This window comes from Mus caroli, chromosome 2 (genome assembly GCF_900094665.2).
Source record: "Mus caroli chromosome 2, CAROLI_EIJ_v1.1, whole genome shotgun sequence".
In the NCBI taxonomy this organism is placed as follows: domain Eukaryota; kingdom Metazoa; phylum Chordata; class Mammalia; order Rodentia; family Muridae; genus Mus; species Mus caroli.
In genome coordinates this window covers 36,965,652-36,988,854 of record NC_034571.1, presented here as the reverse complement: position 1 = coordinate 36,988,854, position 23,203 = coordinate 36,965,652, and the positions used below count along the sequence as shown (strand labels likewise).

Below are 23,203 nucleotides of genomic sequence, written 5' to 3'. Positions count from 1 at the left end.
CTGTTGGTTAAGTTTCTTGAGTTTGTCTTTTACCACCTGGTAATCTCTGGTGTTAGATGATCTTGCTGTCTCTGGCTGGAGCTTGTCCCTCCTGGGAGGCTATAAGCCTGTGCCAGCACTCCTTGGAGACAAGCTCTCTCCTGGCAAGACCATTGCACAGAGGGCTAAGGAACAGCCACACTTCCTGGGTGCAGATGTAGGCCTATAGGACCCTTCCCAGCTGTCCTATGACTTCTGCCACCTGTGTACTCCTCAGTTGATCTACCTTACAGAGTCACTGGAGAGAAAATGGCAATCTGTCTAAGTCCCCGTGTCAGTCACTTCCTGGAGCCAAGCTCTCCTCTGGCAGGGAAGGCACACAGAGGACTGAGGATCAGCTCCACTCCCTGGGTGCAGATGTAGGCCTGTAGGACCTTTCCCAGCTGCTCTGCTGCTTCTGCAGCCTGTGTGCTCCTGAATAGACCCACCTTACAGAGTCACCAGAGAGAAAACGAAGTTGTTCCATAATGTCCAACCATAATTTATTGTTTTAATAAGTCTCTTGTTCTGCTACGAAGGCCCTAAGCAAGAAGTAACTATTTTGTATCTCATACTGCTATCACCTCAGTTTTTAACAAAAGTTCTGGAAGGGTTTATAAGAGTGAAAAGTTCTGCTAAGGATGCAAAGTTATTATAAATATTGCTCTTGGATTTCTTTATTGAGCTTCATTTTCTATTAGGACCTTCAAAACTAAGGCACTTTATGCTGTGACCGTAAGCAGGCTTGGCATCTTCTTTGAATGGCTCTGTGTGTTGGCTTCCTCTTTTTCACAGGTGTCAGTGCCATAGAAGTGGTTGTGGAACATGGCTTGGCAACCCCAGAAGGCCTGACTGTTGACTGGATAGCAGGCAACATTTATTGGATAGATAGCAATTTGGACCAAATTGAAGTGTCTAAACTTGATGGTTCCCTGAGGGCTACACTAATAGCAGGAGCCATGGAGCATCCCAGGGCCATAGCACTGGATCCACGATATGGGTAAGAAATACTTTTAAAAAAAATTTTGTATTTATTTTTCCATTCCAGATTTTATTACCTCTCAGTCCACTGTCTGACTGTTCCACATTCCATACCTCCTCCACACCCTACTATCTCCAGAGGATGTCCCCCACCACACACCCCCTACCCTACCAGAACTCTAAACTCCCTGGAGTCTCCAGTCTTTTGAGTATTAGGTCCATCTTCCCTGACTGAACTCAGACCCCAGCAGTCCTCTACTGTATGTTTATTTGGGTCTTCATATTAGCTTGTGTTTGCTGCCTGGTTGGTGGTCCAGTGTTTGAGAGATCTCGGGAGTCCAGGTTAATTGAGACTGCTGGTCCTCCTACAGGTTTGCCCTCTTCAGCTTTGCTGGAAGAAATGTAACTTTTACACTTTCTCCTCATCATAGAAATTCTAAGCGAGGAGGTGAAAATGCTTATTTTATACATCAATATATTTATGTCTAGGTACCTGTGTATACAAGCATAGAACTATATATAGAAGCAAGTGTGAGCACATTAGCAAAGGCTTGGTTACAGAATTCCTTACTCAGATATTTTTTGAAGCAGAATCTATCTTCCTATCAAATATGGGCAGGAATAATTATTGGAAAGAATTGCAGCTCTTTTCCAAAGCAGTAATTTAATGAATTTCACTTTGCTTTGCCCCAGAGATGCTGTAATTTTGTTCTAATGGCTATAAACCCCAGGGCTAGTCTTTGTTCTGAATAGTCACAGATGTTAACCACCTCACCCTTTATTTATTTTGTGTGTTCTTAGAGTCAATTGAAAAGAAAATTGAAATAGGCTTAAAAGAGTCTAGCAGTGAGATGCTGACTACTGGGAAGTTTTGAGAGAGAAAAGACCTGATTCTGGAAAACAATGTTAAATGTTGAGTGACTCAGGCTGTTGCCTGCCTTGTCCCCTGTGTGCTCATTTTTCTTAAGCAGCAGAAGAAAAACACCAGACTTAGAAGTAATGAGTTCTAATTCCTGCTCACTCACTTGTTCTCTGGAGAAAGCAAATGTGTGACCTCTAAGATTTTTATCTTTGGAATATAAGAGATTCTATGGGGGAAAGAAATATTCAGGCAACATGAGAGAATACCACTAAATTCCCGTGAATTATTTATTTCTCTGGTAAGGAGCTTGTAGATCAAAGGCTTTGTCAAGTCTGCAAAATATTTTTTAAAGGGTTATTTTCGGCTCTATATCTTAAATTCAAAGTTCAGGAATTACAAGTCTGTGTGAGCCTAGGGGAAGCTGAGTGGGATGCATAGGAGAAAAGCTGCCTTCCATCCTTGATTTTGTAAAGTTTCCTACACATATTTTGCTGCTGCCGTGTTTTATTCCAGGGACTTAAACACCAGTAGATCAGGATGTCTTTTTCCTTTCCCCAGTGTAGACACTCCTTTAAAGGGGGAACAGCTTCCCTGGAGAAGAGATACTAAATTTATTACTTGATCAGGAAGGATTGTCTTCTATTAGGTTTAAAATATGTTTTGAATTCATCAAGATACTTTAAATATTGGCAAATTTTCCTTGAAACCCTGCCCCTCTGGATCCTTTTCAAACTGGAACAGTGGAGCTTGGTGAACGGAGAGATGATGCTTCTTTACCCCAGAAAAGATTTCCGTCGTTCATATTCTGCCTTGCATACTTTCTTCCTTAGCTCCTGGGATAGCAGCTCACCTGAAAATACCTGTGAAGTTAAATGAGAAAGGCTCTTAGCTTCAAATATTTGTGCCGAAAGTGCAAGCAGATGGGTGACCTCAGCCCTGTCCCACCCATCAAGTTCCATCTCATGGTTCCCATTGTGACCCCTATTCATAGGAAGCTCCTGCCCATAACTTCTGCCAGAGCTGTAGAAATAATAAGTCATGAGAAACTTTCCACATAACAAAAAGTGATCCATTGGGCTGAGATACATTTGTAGTATGTGTTCCATTATGAGGAAGAAAATGAGAGCATTTCCCAAGGTACCATTTGTAAGAGAGAGAGAAACACAACAGAGAAAGGAAACTTTAGAGATGATGTGTAAAGTCAGTCAATTTGAGAGATTTCATGTCCTAAGCATTATATTTAATGGAAGGAGGGTAAGCCCCTCCCCAACCCCCCCCCCCAATATACAACTTGAAAAGAATAAAAGGAAACAGAAGCACAAACACGCGCACACACACACACACACACACACACAAACACACACAAACTAAGCAATAATACCAGTTTTTCAGTGACTGAAGGCTTTCTATGAGAGTCAACTGCTGATAAAGGGCTAAGTCATGTGTATCAGGATCTGTATAAAAGTCCTTCAAGAGAGAATGTTTTCTACTACTAAGTTTGGCTATCACATTGTAGGTTAATTAATGTAATCACAGCACTAGTTAGGTAATTGAAAGAATAAAATGAAGGGCAAGATACATGTCTCAAACGGTTTCTGACACAAATGACCAGAGAACAGTGGACTCTCTGGCTTCCTATTCCTTAGAAAGCTAACTGATAGGTGTGGCTGTTAAGAATTCAGAGTGTTTTTACTTAAAGTTTTTCTTTTAATGGAATTATGGAAAAGTTATTATGTGAAATCATCTGACCACCTTAGAGCACAGCCATATAAATTAAATTTTAATATTAGTATCAGTGTTTAAATAGTGCCAACATTATTGGACATTTTAGTGAAACCTTCTGAGACTTTAAGGATTGGAGTTTTTGTATCTTAAAGCAAAAATGTAAGAACAGTAATCACACAGACAGCATATACAGCACAAACACAAATATACACCAACTCACACTTATATATAGCACAAACACATTTATATGTATACACACATACAGCAGATAAAACAATACACAAACTCATATTTACATACACAGTATACAACACAAGCATGAACAGTATATACTACACAGCGTAAACACATATATACTCATATACCAAGCATATACAACACAATCACATACTCAAACATATAGCATCTACAAAGGAATATACTCACTCATATGCACATACACAAACATGCTGCAAATTCAAACTAACCAGGAAAACTAACAATGTAAAATAAAATTACTTAAATTTAATTTATTATTTTGTTTATAGAAAAGAGACGTTACTATTTATTTCTCAAGACTTTCATGAAATATGAGGAAATTTGAACCCATTGATATGAGCTCTAAAATAATTTAAGCTTTCTTTGAAACTTTTTATTTTGGGAAAACTTCTCTGGATTTGTTGAGAAGTATGACTTGAGTACATAATTCTATATTTTTAAAGACGTAAAAATCTTTCTCAGGGCAAGAAAATTTACTTCAAAGTCTAAAGTCCATCATAGATCTTAGAGCATACAAAGGTGCCCAACGCCTGTCAAATAAATGTATACTGTGTGGTGACTTTGTTTACATACCACCATAAGTATACTCAAACATAACAAAAAGGAAACTTCATGAGTAGTGATATAATATTTGTTTCCAATAACAAGTGAAAGTTTGCCATTCACTACTTTGCTCAGTGTATCACAGAAACCAAATAGATGACTCATAACATCAGCCCTACAAAACATGCTTATCTCATATAACACAGAAAGTCTGTGTGACATATTTTACAGATGATAAATAATGGTAGTGATTTCACAAATATCGACATTCATTGGACATTATAAAACATATCTATCTCCCTCCGCATTCCTAACATGCAGAATGTTAAGTGACAAGCAATTCATAGATGATCGTGTGGCTCTTAGGCAAGAGCCAGTTCTTCCTTTCATCCCATTTTAAGTGGAACTTATTGCTAAAGTGCCCTGAAGGACAATGTGAACCTGGGCAACACCTTGCTGTGAATGGCCAGCAGCTGAATGTGTGGGGTCTTCCAATGTCCACGCACCCCACCACCCTCATGCTGGGTTCTTACAGAACAGTCTGCTTCTGTCTCCATTCTTTTCATCCATCTCAGTAACTGATCTCTACTGTAAAGATAACACTGACCAAAATGGAAGCAGTCATTGAGAGGATTAGTGAGGCAATTATACTAAATTTACTCCAGGAATACTGTAAATTACTGTAATCTCTATTCATTGCTAGCTTTAAAAGATAAAGATAACCCATTTTTTGAAAAGATGTTTTTCTTTCACCCTTTTCTACTTGACCTGACAGATTAGCCTACAATAGTACAGCTTGTTCATGGTCTATTACCTGGCTTAATCTGAAAACAGACTAGTCCATGAATGTGGAAACTACAGAAATGTGGCCCATATTTCCTCTTTACACCACAATTGTGGCTGAGCATCTCTGAGGTAGTATATAAAGAAAGATCTTCCCTGTACGTGAGAAACTAATGCAATCATTGAAATACTAACACACTTTTACCATTTAAAAAGAAATGCAAAAAAAAAATGATGTTAGAATAACACCAGCTTGTAAAACTCACAAAAGAGTGCTAAGAATTTTATGAAACAATGATCTATGAAATCAACCGTGAATGTCAGTTGTGTTAACTGTGCTGTGGCAAGGTTAAGAACACTTTAAAGGCAAATATTTTTTAGAACATATTCTTCTGTAGAACAGAACTAAAGTTCCCCACTAAAATTGAAGGAAATTTAATAGCAGTACTCACTACAGAATACAGACACATGCACACGCACATGCACACGCACACACTACTGTTTAATGACTAAATGAAGGAACAGGTCACTGATATTAGAGTGCCACAATGTTCTAGTCTATCCTTTGCTCTCCACTAGAAGCATGTTTGAAAACTTGCAGTCCTTTTTCAAGTGAACCCAAAGATACGCCCTTCAAAACCACAAACAAAGGAACTTATGAACAACAGAAACTATACAAAAGCAAACAGACTAACAAAAACAACTTTCTCATTGAAGAGAATAAGATATTTTTATTTTGGAGCCAGTGTGCATGATTATTCACAAACATCTCATAGTAACCAAAAAGAAAGCCAGAAGGCAGTTTTCAAATATATTTGGGGAGACATCATTTAGGCATGTTAATCAAAACAAGGAGAATTCGGCTTTAAGACTTAGATGCTATCTGACAACATTCTTAATTTTGAATAATGGTGAACTAGGTTTTTGTTAAGTTAATACATTTCAAAAGTATTTTTGTTAATGTGTTAGCATGTTAGACTCACTGCAAGGGAGGGCAAGAAATCCTTAGTGTTGGGACATGTGGAAGAATGGCGTCCAGTGAGTACTCTGAGTGTTGGTGAGAAGACTCTAAGGAAACAAGACTCTTATGACCCCAGTTTCTTCAAAACACAGAAATGTTCTTGGAACATGTTTTTTTTCTCCTCCTAAATGTATAGGGTAGGACTTTACTTCAGGGGTTGTTGTTTATGAGCCACTGTGACCTGCCCTTGTTGTTGGGCACTTTATTCAGGCGACTTTTCTTAACTACCACAGTACAAATTGTCTGATACTCTGAATAAAGTTAGTCTCCTACTCACTGCAGGTCTGTCTGTCAGTTCTTCTGTAGACACAGATTCTTTTTAGGAGCCCTTGTTCACAGTATCTTCAGGATTTGATAATTAGCCCTAAGAATAAAATCCCCAAGAGTTCCCCGATGCTGTGACACCAGCTCTGCTGCTCTTACGTTGCCTAATTCCACTTCATTTTTCTCATTCCTCTATGATTATATGTTTGAGCTGTAGCCCTTTTCTGAGCCCGAGGCTGCCTCATTCTCTGTCACACTAGAGCATTCTATAAGAAGGATGCTCACCATCTACTACTGTTCATCACAAGTTTTTTTTTCTTCAAAAGATTCTACAAGTTGTAATTCCACCTGCATGAACATATATGATCTGTCTATTCCTATGGACTTGAAGCCACTAGGTTAGACAACACAGCACTACTTTTGCAAATTTTACTTAGAAACTTCCCCTATGTGGCAGATATGAGATGAACCCTGGAAAATAAAAAAGTACGACAACGGCATTATTTCTCTTTCTTCAGAATTCTTTTCTGGACAGACTGGGATGCCAATTTCCCTCGCATTGAATCTGCTTCAATGAGTGGTGCTGGAAGAAAAACCATCTATAAAGACATGAAAACTGGGGCATGGCCTAATGGACTAACCGTGGACCACTTTGAAAGAAGAATAGTTTGGACGGATGCCAGGTTAAAATATTTTCCTATGTTTTCATTTAATTGCTCCAGTTTTTAAACTACATTGTTAAGTATCCTAATATATGGGCAGAGTGTATTGAGATCAGTATTTTTATGTGGGTTGGTTTTGATTTGCCTGGAAAATATATAAGTCCATAGAAATACTTAATTATCATTTGTCGAACTATATCATAACTATATTACTGGAACTCATTTGCATAAGTCTATCACTGGACTCTTTAAGTGGCTTGATAAACCATTGATATACTAACCTTTCTTTAGGTCAGATGCTATTTATTCAGCCTTCTATGATGGAACAAACATGATAGAAATTATCCGAGGACACGAGTACCTGTCACATCCCTTTGCTGTGTCTTTGTATGGGAGTGAGGTGTACTGGACTGATTGGAGGACCAACACACTGGCCAAAGCCAACAAGTGGACAGGGCAGAATGTCAGTGTGATCCAGAAGACGAGTGCACAGCCATTCGACCTTCAGATTTACCATCCCAGTAGACAGCCACAAGGTAGGTGCTTAGCTAACCATGTAGAAATGTTTCTACCTAAACAGTAAATGTACAGCCTATAAGAAAATTGTGTAAGTTAATTATGGCATGTTGCAAGCAGTGCTGAGTTTCAGTGAATGAGCTCAAGATGATTTTCACATTGATTATTACATTTGCTTCCTTCAGAATAATGTAATCTCAGAAAATACATTTTATACTGTCTTGAAATTGTGAATCCCTGACATAACATGACAAGAATGTGTGGAAAGCTCTCTAATGTCTTTGAATGTGAAGCTAGGGTCTAGCAGGTAGGAACATGTGATCCTCTTGCAGAGGACCCAGGATCAGTTTCCAGCTCCTGCAACTCCAGATTCAGAAGATGCTCCTTCTGGCTTCCACAAGCACCCATACTAATGTGCACATGTGTTCTTTCACACATGTGATTAAAGTAACATCGCTATTTAAAGAGCATTTTTAAACCTTTGAACCTTTTGAACCAATACCAGATTAAGAAAGAAATATCAAGAATCCAGTCAACGTGTAGTCACTAGATATCTTAATTGGAAGCTTACAGGGAGCTGCATGGAAAGAATGAGCCATGAATGGTGTGCCTCTCTCCCCATGTTGCCCACATGTTGGCTCAGTAATGATTCTTTAGGTCCTTCTGCTCAGTCCTTACAAGTATTATTTTATCCCCACTCACATTTCTTTTTTGGAATACCATGGACTTTTGTCACAGCAGCAGACAGCAGCTTAACCTGTTACACTTCTTCCCCATCCTTTGCCCTGTACCCTGTGGGATTTTCAGTCTACTACCAAGGTCCCTTTGTTATTATTGTGAGTATTTTAAACATGAGTGTGAGATGATGCTACCTCACCTACAAATACATATCTTCTTTTCTCCTTCATGGATGGTTTTCCCTGTCTGGTCTATAGTTCACATGTTAAGCATAATTCTGAATTCATGTTGTATTGTCTTGTTCTAATGCTGACTAAAACCTGTGGCTTCCATGGATGAGAAAAAAACTTTATCTCTAGAGCTTGGCCTTCATTATCGCTGAATAATATTTCTCCTATCAGATGTTCTTGTGTGTACATTTTCTGTGCTCTTGCACTGCAATCTGAGTGAGGTTAGGTCTTTCCACTCTCGGTTCTCTTGTTATCAGTCTTTTTGCTGTGTTAGTTTCCGCTCACCCTGGCCTGTGCTTTCCAGCCATGACTGGAATCCTTCGCACCATATTTAGTCTGCACACTACTACTACATTAGAGGAAGTCCAGAGCCTAATCATTTTCCACTTAAAGAGTTTTTGTAATATTCTGATCTAACAAGTATTTAGTAATATATTCAATTTATGTAAACATGAATAAGTGGGAAATCATGATTCTGAAAAGCAAAATCTCTTTGATATAATGAAGAAGTCATCCCTAAGTACTTTCTTCAACATAAGGATCAGAACAGAGTGTGCCTGAAATGCATCCACATGATAAAATTAATATAATTTAAATAACTAAGAAAATATTACACAGCTGTACTTTTGTCTCCATAAATATGTTTTTGTAGAAATTGTATCTTTAGTTTTAGAGCTATTTAATAATGATGATAAGAAATGGCTTTGTTTATGTTATCTATCAATTTCTTCCCTTAAAGTGGATATATGCAAAGGAAACAGATTTTCACATATCAGTATAAGCTTTCTTAAATTCTCTGAATGGGAAAAATGATATCGTTACTATATCTATATCTATATCTATATCTATATCTATATCTATATCTATATCTATATCTATATCTATATCTATATCTATATCTATATGTATATCTATATCTATATCTATATCTATATCTATATCTATATCAGAACTCCCACATATCTATATATCTATATGTAGATAGATAGAGAGAGAGAGAGAGAGAGAAGACTAGTACTGATTTGGTTGGTTTGTGAAAGTGCTTTTAGTAGGCTTACTTAAATGAAAATGGTTTACATGTGAGTTCTCTTAATTATATACAACAGAGACTATTGTGTCAGTCTAATTTAAAGTAGTCTCTCAGGGCTCGAAGAAATAGTTTTTATTTACACCTAGTGAATGCTATTATGCTATTTCCTAAATGGAATTCAGCCATTCCGAGTGAACAGAATGTTTTACTGCACTCTCACTCCACTTGTGAGGATCACAGAGTGTCTAGTAGTCATTATCTGCCCCATACATCCAGTTCAGTGAAACAACACTTCACCATCTGAGGAAGAACACCCAGGATATAGCTACCATTTTGCTATTGTCAAGAAGGGAATTAACAATGATATGGTGACAGACGCCCAGCATTCTCATAATAATAAATGAGCATTCCTCATTTCTGGTACATATTCTTATGAAGATCACAGTAGGATGTTACATTTTAAAACATGTGGCAAAAAAAGACATAATGGAGCAATAGTGAGTATCTTAAGTCTAAATTAATATGTTATGCACACATTATTGAACATTATTAGCATCTTATTTAAACTCTTTGTGCATCTTTTCATTTGTCAGCTGTAGATACTCTAGATGATAATGTGAACATCAGAAAAAAAAAGAATCAGGGAATGGTTGAATTTGTATTAATATTTTTATAATTAAGTCATGTGGGTTATTTGTATATGAGTATAGCATAAATGACATTGGGAATTATAACACAATAATTATGAAATGTCATATCGATGTGAAGCACCACATTATACATATTTATACAAAATGCATATTTCTTTCAATAATGTCTGATGTGACTAGTTTAATTGTTATCATTACTGACCAATAACAAATACATTTCCTTCCTTCAAAAAATAAAAAAAGATCTAGTTTACATTTTAGTATTTAATAAAATGTATTAAATATGAGCTAATACAAAAAACATTTTAGAATATTGTTTATAAATAATTATGTACTTGTAGAATTACACATATTGTATATTATTATATACATTAAAATTATACACATTATATATTATAATCCATACATATAATAAATACAAATGTTATACATACATGTATATATATATATATATATATATATATATGGGTGAGAAAGCTGACTTACTTCTTTGTATATGTAATTATGAAAGCTGAGATGTCTCAAGGAAGGCTAAGATGTAACTCAGATAGGATTCAAAACTTCAAAAACCAAGAACAATAGAGAGACAATTGCCCACATTCTAATTCCAGTCCAAAGGTTCTCCTGTGCCTGGAGCACCATTGGTGGGCAGCAGGGGAGGAGGGCTGAGCCAACACAAATGAGAAATGAATTTGAATTTATTCTGCTTCTTTGTTCTCTTCAGGTTCTTATGAATTTGTTGGGATCTTCTTAATTGTTGAAGCACAACTTCTTTTTTTGTTGTTGTTTGTTTTTTTATTAGGTATTTTCTTCATTTACATTTCCAATGCTATTCCATAAATCCCCCATACCCTCCCCCCACTGCCCCCCCACTCCCACTTCTTGGCCCTGGCTTCCCCCTGTACTGGGGCATATGATCTTCGCAAGACCAAGAGGCCTCTCTTCCCAATGATGGTCGACTAGGCCATCTTTTGATACATATGCAGCTAGAAACACTAGCTCCGGGGGTACTGGTTAGTTCATATTGTTGTTCCACCTATAGGGTTGCAGACCCCTTCAGCTCCTTGGGTACTCTCTCTAGCTCCTATATTGGGGACCCTGTGATCCATCCAATAGCTGACTGTGAGCATCCACTTCTGTGTTTGCTAGGCCCAGGCAGAGCCTCCCAATAGACAGCTATATCAGGGTTCTTTCAGCATAATCTTGCTAGTGTATGCAATGGTGTCAGCGTTTGGAGGCTGATTATAGGATGGATCTCCGGGTATGGCAGTCTCTAGATGGTCCATCCTTTCGCCTCAGCTCCAAACTTTGTCTCTGTAACTCCTTCCATGGGTGTTTTGTTCCCAATACTGAGAAGGAGCAAAGTGTCCACACTTTGGTCTTCGTTCTTCTTGAGTTTTATGTGTTTTGCAAATTGTATCTTGCATCTTGGGTATTCTAAGTTTCTGGGCTAATATCCACTTATCAGTGAGTACATCATGTGAGTTCTTTTGTGATTGGGTTACCTCACTCAGGATGATGCCCTCCAGGTCCATCCATTTGCCTAGGAATTTCATAAATTCATTCTTTTTAATAGCTGAGTAGTACTCCATTGTGCAATTGTGTAAATGTACCACATTTTCTGTATCCATTCCTCTGTTGAGGGACATCTGGTTTCTTGCCAGCTTCTGGCTATTATAAATTAAGAACTTCTTAGTTTCAGTATACTGTTTCAAATGCTAATATTTTCACAATGCTGACTCAATAAACTATTTTAATGCTAGTGTTTAAAAAAACATGCGCCCAACTAATCTTCTATGTAGGCATTCCATACCTAGTCATGCATAAATTTATAACAGTAAGTTATCAACGTAAGTCAAGAGATAGCTCATGTAAAAATAAGTATGGGATCAACTTTGCAACTTAGGTTGATCCTCCAGTCCATAGTTTTATTAAACACAATTTAGTGGATAAACTGGAAAAAAATAAATTTAAAAGATAGTTAAAAATTGGGGCTGGAGCTAGTACTTTCAATGAGTTGATTATAAGCTGAATGTATGGAACTAGAAAATATCATCCTGAGTGAGATAAAACATTCTCAAAAGAACACATAAGTGGATATTAGCCCAAAATCTCAGAATACCCATGATACAATTCACAGACCACATGAAGCTCAAAAAGAAGGGAGGCCAAAGTGTTTGTCCTTCAGTCGTTCTTAGAAGGGGTAACAAAATACTCATGGGAGGAAATAAGGAGACAAAGTGTGGAGCAGAGACTGAAGGAAAGGCCGTACAGAGACTGCCCCACCTGAGGATCCATCCCATATTCAGTCACCAAATCCAGACGCTATTGTTGATGCCAAGACATGTATGCTGACAGGAGCCTGTTTATAGCTGTCTCCTGAGAGGCTCTGCCAGAGCCTGACAAATACAGTGGTAGATGCTCGCAGCTAACCATTGAACTGATCACAAAGTCCCCAATGGAGGAGTTAGAGAAAGGACTGAAGGAGCTGAAGGGTTTTGCAACCCTAAAGGAAGAACAATATCGACCAATCAAAGCTCCCAGGGTCTAAATCACCAACCAAGGAGTACACACGGAGGGACCCATGGCTCCAGCTGTGTATGTAGCAGAGGATAGCCTTGTCAGGCATCCATGGGAGAAGAGGCCCTTGGTCCATGAGGCTCCATGTCCCAGTGTAGGGGAATTTGAGGGCAGGAAGGCAGGAGTGGTTGGTGGTGCACCCTCATAGCAGTAGTAGGAGGTGTCATGGGATAGGAGGATTCTATGGGGGTGGGGGGGAAGGAATTGGGAAAATGGCTAACATTTGAAATGTAAATAAATAAAATATACAATAAAAAGTAAATTAATATTCTAAAAAAAAATAAGTTGGATGAAATTGCTAAAGAATATTTCAGAAAATGAGAAGAAGTCAATCATAGATTCTTGGAGAAAACAAAAATTGGGACACAAGATAACTAAGAATGTGTCCAGCCCAAAGCTGGGAGGTAGGACAGTACACACTAGCTTACAGATTTGTTTCCTTCAGATATGTTACAAACAAAGTAAGTCATCAACAGGTTCACTGGGTGTGGCTGCCTGGAAAGTCAGCTAAACCAATAGGGTTTGTAGATTTTACTTGTTTGTAGATTATAGACAGAAATGCAGATCATTGATAGAGACATGGATTGTAGAAAGATGATAGATCAATGGTAGGTTTCCTTATTGCTCTGACTGGAATCCTTTCTTAAAATAACTTATGACTCTCACGGTACGATACCTTTTCATCTGCTCAACATCCCCTGATTTTCAGGCCCATTTTCTTAAAAATATATTCCTGTTGTCTGAACAAAACCTGCTGTCTTAATTATCTCTTGATAAAGACAGTATTATTTGCTGAGATATGTTTACTTTCTGATAATGATATTGATAGTTTGATCTTGAATTGGAAGAGGTGAATGTCACTGATCTCAGAGAAAATATGAAAATATGGAAATAGACTAATGGGGAATAGACTGAGGAGTTTCCTCATAGATGAAAATCCATCACATTAAGCAGATTTATAAGCATTTTCCCTAAAGCAATGCCTTCATCCCCTACTTGTCATTAATTTTCCAACAGATGGGTGTGGGGGATGCAGGCCATGCCTTTTATTCTGGAATCAAGTGCTAATGATCGTTTCCTGATTTGAGTCAATTTAACCCTTTCAAAATTACTCTTCTGCAACTGGGGTCAATTAATATTTAAGAACTAAAACTGCCATTAAACATAATTTTAGAAACGATACTTAGAAATTTCTCAGAATATTCTCTACCAGTGTAATCTTAAAATAAGTTATCTTTTTGAATTTGGAAAGTTAGTCTTTTTATCTTTTGAGGTTTCGTTTGCTTTGATTTTTGAGAAGGAAACTTATTCTGCAGTGAACACAGCTGCGAGCTCTCAATGGCTCTTAGATGCTGAGATTACAGAAGTGAGCCATCTTGCTCAGATGTTTGGGGAGTTCAGTTTTGTTTATCATTTTTATGTCATTAATCCACTGTGTTTTGCAAAACGATATATGGGCTGATTCTCAAAAAGTCACTGTAATATTAAATGCTTTCAACTGTGTCAGGAAAATACTTGCATAGAAAAAGTTTTCTTGACAATATTAATAAAAATGTTCTTATACAGCTACCATTGACAAATCAGTATGTTCCTCTTTAGAAGAATAATTAAATGGCCCAAAAGCAATGTCTCCCTTCTCCTGTAAGAATTTTGACTTGTGCTCATGCAAGAATGGTTTTAATGTATTATTCTCATTGTGATCAGAATTATACCTGAATTTTTCTAGCCAATGGAACAAACAGCAAGGACAGTACTGACACATATTATATATGCATTATTACCAGTTAAACAGGGTACCTTTCCTTAAAATGTTTTAAAATAATAATCAATATACTTCCTGTCAAAGAATTTATTGAAATAATTTCTCAGTTTTGGAAAATTCATCTTAAATGAATGACAAGGCTGTAACAATGTATTAACAATTAATCATGTTTTGTTAGGATTTTCTAGATAAAAATAATAGAATGGCTTTCAAGTCTTCATTTTTGCTAAGGAGAAATAGATGATGATAAAATAGCCTTCACTAAGTATGAATTTCTCTCTAATAATACTGTTTCTTTCACCATGTACTTTGGTCTTCTGTGGCTGTTTGAGTGACAAGATCTTCTGCTATCTTCTGTGCTTTTGTACTGTTGCTGATTTCTCCTCACCTACAGTCTTTATGTGCCTAAGGAGATTGCATTCACTTTCCATTTTTCATCCTGCCATACCTCATCGTATACCACAAACACTTGTGAATTAGTAATACATCCATAGATGCTTAAGGCTAAAATAATCATGGGTGCCATAAAATTTAAGGAAAATAATATGCAAGTAAACAAAAAGCATAATTCCTCTCATCTTATCACAGGGAGCTCAGAAAGGAAATTATGCCAGATTACTCAGCCCAGTTCATTCCCCTTTGTTTTGTAGTCATTTTTATTTGAACTTAACCCATCTTTTCTTTGCCTCCTACTTTATTGAATTTGTCTTGCTATAATAGAGTGTTTAACACACACAGGACTCTAGGCTCAATCCCAAGTACAGTAACAAATAAAATCATAGAATTTTGAGGTTCCACAATATCTTAGACTCAATTTCTAATGCAATAATAAATAAATACAAACAGATATATGAATTCATAGACTGTTGAGCATATTCAACACCCTGGGTCAGCCTCCAGTAAAATAAAAAACATAAATAAACTCATTGAGAGAGGCAGAGGCAGGCAAATCTCTATGAATTCCAGGCCAGCCTGGTCTACATAATGAGTTCCAAGACAGGCAGAGCTACATAGTGAGAATGTGTCTTAGAAAAAAAAAATCCTCCCCCACCAAAAAAAAAAAAAAAAGACAGAAACCAAAAGAAAACAAAAATAAGCACAATTTAGGGAAGCCCAAGGGTAAGTAACAAATAATTATATAAAGCAGTGAAAGAAAGAAAGAAAGAAAGAAAGAAAGAAAGAAAGAAAGAAAGAAAGAAAGAAAGAAAGAAAGAAAGAAAGAAAGAAAGAAAGAAAGTGCTTCCATGCTCAAATGTATTGTTTGGAAGACTGATGTTATTTTATAACAAAATTTAGCCTAATATTTCATAATAAATAGCAGAAGTGTGGAAAGGAGGAACTGGTGGCCTACTTAGAGGAGTCCAAAGGGAAGTGTCTTTCTGAGACTGTGTGAGGGCACAGTGGGGGACCCATGTAAACCCCTCAAGCCTGCTGGGTGTGTGTTTTAGACAGGCAGTCAAGGGTAGCTGATAGAGTTGAGAAGTTAGGAGACTAGTAAAGTAACTCCAGGAAATGTGCAGAACACTGAGCGCATCTGCCCTTAACATCACCCCAGTTTCAATAATTGTTGTACAAGCATTGAGGACTGAACATAATGCTGCTCCGTGGTGCAAAGAGGTTGTCTTTTCAGTGCTATTTCCCAGCTGCTGTGTTTGGAACAACCATAAGCTTAGTCAGTGAACTGTGTGAATGAGGGAAGATGCCGCAGGTATCGCTAAAGTTCTTTGTCTGACCACATAGGATTTAGAAAGGGGAACTGTGGTGTTTGTGGCAGTCTGTGCAGTGGTCAGCCTTTTCTGTCTCTTGTCTACAAAGCAGCACTTTTGGGTGGAGGTCGGGTGTCCCAACCTCTGTATTGATAATATATTTTCTAACAGTATTTGACAGAAAACAGTTAATTATTTTCTATCAAAGGTTAACAAAACATTTCTAAGTGAGGAATATTTGAAAGATTTCTGGAACAAGAAGCTCCTGCTAAAGTCAATGAACACTTTTTGTACTACTAAAGTAGCCATGGATAATATGTAATTAAAGTGCTCAGCTATGAGTTCATCAAACTTTACAAAAAAACCTGCATAGAATGGACTTACTTGTGGATCGCCATCTGTTAATCCTCACCTTATGTTACAAAAGGAGGGTTGTGAACCAAAATGTTCACTTGGATCAGTAGAATAAAATATCTTGATAGATATTTACTAAGAGGAAAAAAAAGACTTAGCAGTATTATTTCAAAGAGAAATGAGATTAAAATGAAAGGCAAACTTTCTTTGTGGATTTTCCAAGCTGTGAAGCAGAAAATATTGTGAATTATACATTATAGCCTTACCATTAATATAGACACTAGGCTATAAAATCAGTATGAGTTTTTATTCTATGTTCATAGAATTTTAATATGTTTGATTTTTAAAGGGGAGTTTATAATTGTAGCATGCTGAGAAGAACAAAAACTATTCTGGACTAAAAATTTAAAAAAATAGAGTAAAATCAAGTACCTAGCATGAGACTGTTAAAGAATCTACTTATAATTGCTCTAAAAGAGGTAATTTTCTTTTCAATATATTTTTAAAATAAACTATTATTTTTCCTTTCTTAAGTTCACGTTTGTTCATTTATTTTCTATTTTTTTCTTCCTTCCTTTCTTCCTTCCTTCCTCCCTCCCTCCCTCCCTCCCTCCCTCCTTCCCTTCCTTCCCTCCTTCCTTCCTTTCTTTCTTCTTTTCTTTTGCAAGTGTTGGGGGTTTTGAGTTTTCTCTTTCATTTTGCAGCCAGTGGATGCCCTCTCTCTAGGTGGTTCCAACACTCACATTGCCTCATCCTTTAGGGCCTTCTCTTCTGCAGCACCAGTCTGGCTCCCTCTTCCACATCTGTGGTGTATTTCTTTTAATCTAGCAATCTCTTTGGGATTCTGATTAATTTACATTGAGTTAAAGGGTGAGACCCTGGGTTCTGGAGAGGTTTACCAGGAGGAGTCTCCAGGCCCACAGTGCCTGTCGATTTCTATCATATTCTCTTCTTTTAAATTTTTTCTTTTTATTACATATTTTCTTTATTTGCATTTCAAATTTTATCCCCTTTCCTGGTTTCCCCTCTGAAAATCCTCTATCTCCTCCTCCTCCTCCTGACACTCACTAACCCAACCACTCCAGCTTCCTGGCCCTGGCATTTCTCTACACTGGGGCATAGAGTCTTCACAAGACCAAGGGCCTCTCCTCCCATTGATGACCAACTAGGCCATCCTCTGCTACATATGCGGCTGGAGCCATGAGTCCCTCCTTGTGTACTCTTTGACTGATGGTTTAGGCCCTGCGAGCTCTGTACTACCTGGTTCATACTATTGTTCCTCCTATGGGGCTGCAAACTCCTTTGGGTCATATTCTTTGGTTGTTGGATTTTATTGGATGGTTTGTTTCAGAAACTTTTATTTCTTTTAAAAAAAATATTTATTGTTAACAAGTACAGAAAAGAGGCATGCTTGGCTTTTATAATCTTCATGTCAGAAGTATGATAAACTGCCAAATATGTATTGAATATACAAGTAATTTCTCATATATTGATTGTATACTTCTCTATATTGATTATGAATTCTCATGTTTTAATCTTTGTGTTTTAAGATATTATAGTACTAATGCTACCTACTAGAGGATAGAAAGAAATCACATTTTGATACTTCTTGGTTTACAGTTGAAACCCACATATCAACAACAACAAAAGAATATAAACACATTTTAATCCAAGAAGTCTCTGTGGAAGTAGATACAAACCTATATAATTTTGTTTCCATTTGATGAAGGGCACTAGTTGATAAATATAATAGAAAACTTTGGGCAGAACACTAGGTGGGGACATTTTGAGGCTCTTCTATTTGCATTCTTGTACCAAGAAAATCATGCCCATTCGCTCTGGGGATTTGAAAGGCACCTCTTATAGGACAGTCAGAGGATTCACTGTAGGGAAAGTCAGAAAATCTGTCCTAGGGTTTATGACCTGCCTCAGGAAACAAGTATGCAGAGAAGGTCAGAGAGACCTCTGTTTGTCTTCCCTTTTCAATAGGCTATAACACACAGTTCAGTGGTATGTCTTATACCCTGTATACCCAGAGCAATAAGTCCACCAGATACGAAGGTACTACTCTTTAGTTGAAAGGTAAATACTAGGGAGGTCAGAAGTCACAATTGTCCCACTTTCAATTTATTAGCCAAGATCTGAAGCCTTTACTCTATTAAAATCAATCAATAATACTAATAAATGTGATATAAAACAGATAAGCTCTATTAAAACAAAATAAAAAATAATAGTTATTGTTCAATTGAAATAAAAATCTTTAGGGCAGAAGAGATGGCCCAACAGGTAAATTCTCTTGATGAGACTGATGATATGAATTTGATCTACATGTCCCACAAGGTAAAATGAGAGAAACATTTTCTGCAAGTTTTTCTCTGACTTACATATTCGTGGCATGCCAACACACACACACACACACACACACACACACACACACACTAAGTATGAAATGAGTATCTCATCTCAAGTCATAATAAACTGGGGAAGTAATTCAGGTCTAGATTCTTTCCATTGCTACAGAGAGGAGGCATAGAGAGAGGAAGGATGTGTATTATAGTAGTTCCCAGGCCCATTTGATTGATAGAGTTGTGGGTTCCCACCAGAATGCAGTATCTGAGGCAAGTTAGGAACATGGATTTATCCATCAGAACTTCCAGAGTCTATAACAAGATCTACCCGAGCCTCTCTCATGTTAGTACAGGAAATGATTCCTGATAATTTATTTCTCTCCCTAATCTTAAAATGTCTTTGCATCAGTAGTAACAGGGAAAATGAAGAGAATTCTCTTGAGCTGTGAACTTTAGGGGCTGGAAAGTTTTCAGGAATGCAAGGACGCTGCACACCTGCCTGCCATTCTCCCAGTAATTCTGTAGGCTCAGTGAGGAAAGCTTAACTTTGAATCATTAAGTGGATGAAGCTCCGAGGATCCCTGACATTCTCCTGTTTTCACTGTTGCTGTGTTTCACTGTGTCTTTGGCAGCTCCCAACCCTTGTGCAGCCAATGAAGGTAGAGGCCCCTGCTCTCACCTGTGCCTCATCAATCATAATAGGAGCGCAGCTTGTGCCTGTCCCCACCTAATGAAGCTTTCCTCAGACAAGAAAACCTGCTATGGTAAGTTTCCCAGATTCCCTAGCCAAAGCGCAATGGATTTTTTTTCACATCCACAGCTTTCATATTTACTCAGAGTGAAGAGATTTTTAAATGCCTTTAAGAACATGTTAGCTGTAAGCACTCAGCTATTTCTGGGGAAAGTGAAAATCCTTTAAAATGTGGTATATTTGCTACTTATTACCGTATTCATTTTTTTCTGCTACTTTTTATTTGATAAATTAGGGAAATTTATCTCTGCAAAACAGGTGAACGAGTATAAGTGCACTCCCCAGGAAGTGATAACTTAGGTAACCTGCATATCAGGGGCTACTCACCAGCTTTAATCTGTTCATTTAGCAGGGGACTGTCAGCCTAAAGGGGGAAATGGAAAAAATGTGCATGCACACACACACACACACACACACAAACTATATAGTATGGAACTATTTACTTTAAAATCAAACAAAAATATTTAAAATATTTAAACTGACTAACTTGTATAATTAGAATAAATATTAACATTTTTGTTGATAAAGTAGTTAGTTAATCTATAGGTAAGAAAACAGAATCATTTATCAAAGATTAAATTATGAGGCTAGTAATAGTTCCTTTAATTCTGTGCAGGGAAGATCAGACTCCTCTGATCTAGATTCTAGAAAGCCATTAGGCAATAATTGTTAAGAAAAAAGGTACTAGAAAGTACAAACATTAGGAATGGGGAGCTGCAAATGCTAGCAAATCACAGGGCCATTCTGGGGACATTGGGGTATCTTTCATCAGCTCAGGTAGATGGGAGGGGAGTGCCCTATCTTTTGCCATAATGAAGTTATGTAACAAGTTCTAGATCCATGGCATGGGCACATGAATATTACAGACATGAAGAGGTGCGACATTCACTGTGCCCACTTTCCCTTAGTATTGCCCATAAAAGTGGTCTATCCCCATAGAGAAATGACAAAGCACCCATTCCCTAGTGGCAAATGTTGGGGATATAGCATGTTAATGATATTAAAGATCCCTGCAGAGAAGCCAGGAGTTGCTTGGTCAGGCAGTCTGTCTGCCCACATATGAAGACAACTATTTTACAAGAGAGTTTGCCATGGACACTGATGACAGATTAGTACCTTTCTAAAATAGCAACCAATGACATCAAAATTTCTACAAAAAAAACATAACCTCTATTTCACAAACAGTAGAAGAATATCTGAGTAGTTCCCAACAAGTTTACAATAAAAACTGGAGATTACCTGAGCCCTAATTTTTACAGGGAATATACAAATTGGCTTTTAGAAAAAGTACTACCCAATTTTATTTTATTCAGTGACTTTTTTAGAAAAAATAAATTCTAGGTGCTTTAAAATTATTTAATAAAAGGCAATGCTATTTTACTTGTATACCAATATGAAATATGGTTGCTGAGAACATATACCAGCAAGTTCTGGTTTTGTTGGTTTGTTTTCTGTTTGTGTTGGTTTTGTTTGGGACAGGCTCTCACTATGTAGCCACAGCAGGCCTGGAATTGAGTTCTCCCTGTACTTCCAGACCTGGCTTTAGTTAGCAATGCTTTGATATGCTGAGATAAAATTAGACACTAAGGCTTTCTTGGCATTTAAACTAAATAATACTACTTAAAGATTTTTTTAACTTGCTTACATCTGTTTGTTCTGAATACATATTTCCATCATATGTTTAATTATTGGTGTTAAAATTTGTCATTAAACATTGCTATTTTAGAATATCTAGACTGCCTTACATTTGCCAACAATATAAGAAAAATGATCACTTTAATTTCTTTTTCCAGAAATGAAAAAATTTCTTCTTTATGCAAGACGTTCTGAGATCCGAGGGGTGGACATTGACAATCCCTACGTGAACTTCATCACAGCCTTCACTGTCCCAGATATTGATGATGTTGCTGTGATAGACTTCGATGCCTCTGAAGAGCGTTTGTACTGGACAGACATCAAAACACAAACCATTACACGGGCTTTCATTAACGGGACAGGACTAGAGACAGTTATTTCAAGAGGTAAAGAAATTGAATGTCTGTTATTACATTTGTAGTAAATCGTTTCTTTTGAATTCTTCCTATACTGTTCAACTTAACTGAAAGTTGAAATTGGTTATTCAATGAACCAAGAGTGTCTTCCCTCTCTACAAATGTGGAATGTCACAGTTAAATCAAATGTCAGGCTGATAGCCAGAAATTTAAATACATTCAAAGGAAAAACTGTATAGCAAATTAAAAAAAATTTAAATGTCTAAAACATATTATAAAGCTTTTTTTTTTCTGCCATGAAACACTATGAGCATGGAGTCAGCATAGAGTATAGCAAGGACTTTCCAGTCCTCTAAATTGAGCTGTGTGCCCAAACCTCACTTTATACACATTGCACAGGGAAATATTCCAGAAGCAGTCTCCATAAGCTCCTACCAGGTTCAGTAACAAAAGTGAGGACTGACAACCTGGCTGAGTGGGTATAAGTACTTACCACACAAGCCTGATGACCTGAGTTTGATCCCCCAAATCCAGAGAAGATGGATAGAATCTATACCCAAAGTTGTCCTCTGACTTCCGTGTGCCTACTATAATGTGCATTGTCTCACATGCATAGGTATCCACTTATAACATATATTAATAATATCTCTAAACTATAAAAACCCAGCTGAAACTAAGAATATATGTGAATATAGTGGCTTCACTCTAAATGTTTAAAATTGTATTGATGTATTACTTGCCTCTATGCTGGCTGTCTTATTTTGCATCTCTTGCCAGCTCGGTGAATGAATCTTCACAGAACACTATTCACTGTGAATGAAAACCAGAACATATTTTCTTGCAACTGTAGGCCCTCTACACTTAACACAGATATTTTAGAAGGACTAAAAGTCAGGGTAATCTTTCCTCTATAGACTACATAAAGAACCCTTGCTCTGAAGAATACTGCAAATTTTGAATCAAAATGTGTTTGAGAAGTGTTTGTTTCCTTTTTTATTTTATTAAATAGCTTCATTTTTAGAAGATTAATAGTAGGGGTTTTATTTTTATTCTTCTATCATATATTACATCCCAACTGCAGATTCTTCTCCTTCCTCTCCCCCCAATTTCTGTCCCACACATTTCCTCCACACCCTTCTTTGCCTATCCCTCAGCCAAAAGCAGGCATCCAAAAGACATCCATCCAACATTCCAATACAAGCTACATAATACCAGGCAAATTACATCACATCAAGGTTGGGAAAAGCAACTGCAACTGCATAGGAGTTTGGGGTTCCCATAAGCAGGCAAAAGAATCTGAGACAGCTCCCTCTCCCACTGTTAGAAATCCCACAAGAGCAGTCGGAGGACAGTGACCTGCCCTGCAGGGAGCGCCATCTTGGCTCCGGGACTCCGCCGAGCTTAGTCTGTACAGGTCAGAGTGGGGACCACGGGGGCAGACGGCTTCTGGGACAGGCGGGAGCCACAGAGCTGCTGAGGCAGCACCCTTT

The 23,203-nt window shown here is 37.4% G+C and overlaps 1 protein-coding gene across 3 annotated transcripts in view; it reads left to right on the top strand.

Annotated features, from left to right (window-relative positions):
- Lrp1b (LDL receptor related protein 1B) overlaps positions 1-23,203 on the top strand; it is a 1,970,757-nt gene that overhangs the window by 1,302,526 nt on the left and 645,028 nt on the right. For all 3 annotated transcript variants that reach the window (XM_029472167.1, XM_021181392.2, XM_029472172.1), the window contains exons 25-29: positions 814-1,018; positions 6,974-7,138; positions 7,409-7,653; positions 19,604-19,735; positions 21,516-21,743. In XM_029472167.1, coding sequence (XP_029328027.1) covers positions 814-1,018; positions 6,974-7,138; positions 7,409-7,653; positions 19,604-19,735; positions 21,516-21,743 — 975 coding nt within the window. The remainder of the gene's footprint in view (positions 1-813; positions 1,019-6,973; positions 7,139-7,408; positions 7,654-19,603; positions 19,736-21,515; positions 21,744-23,203) is intronic.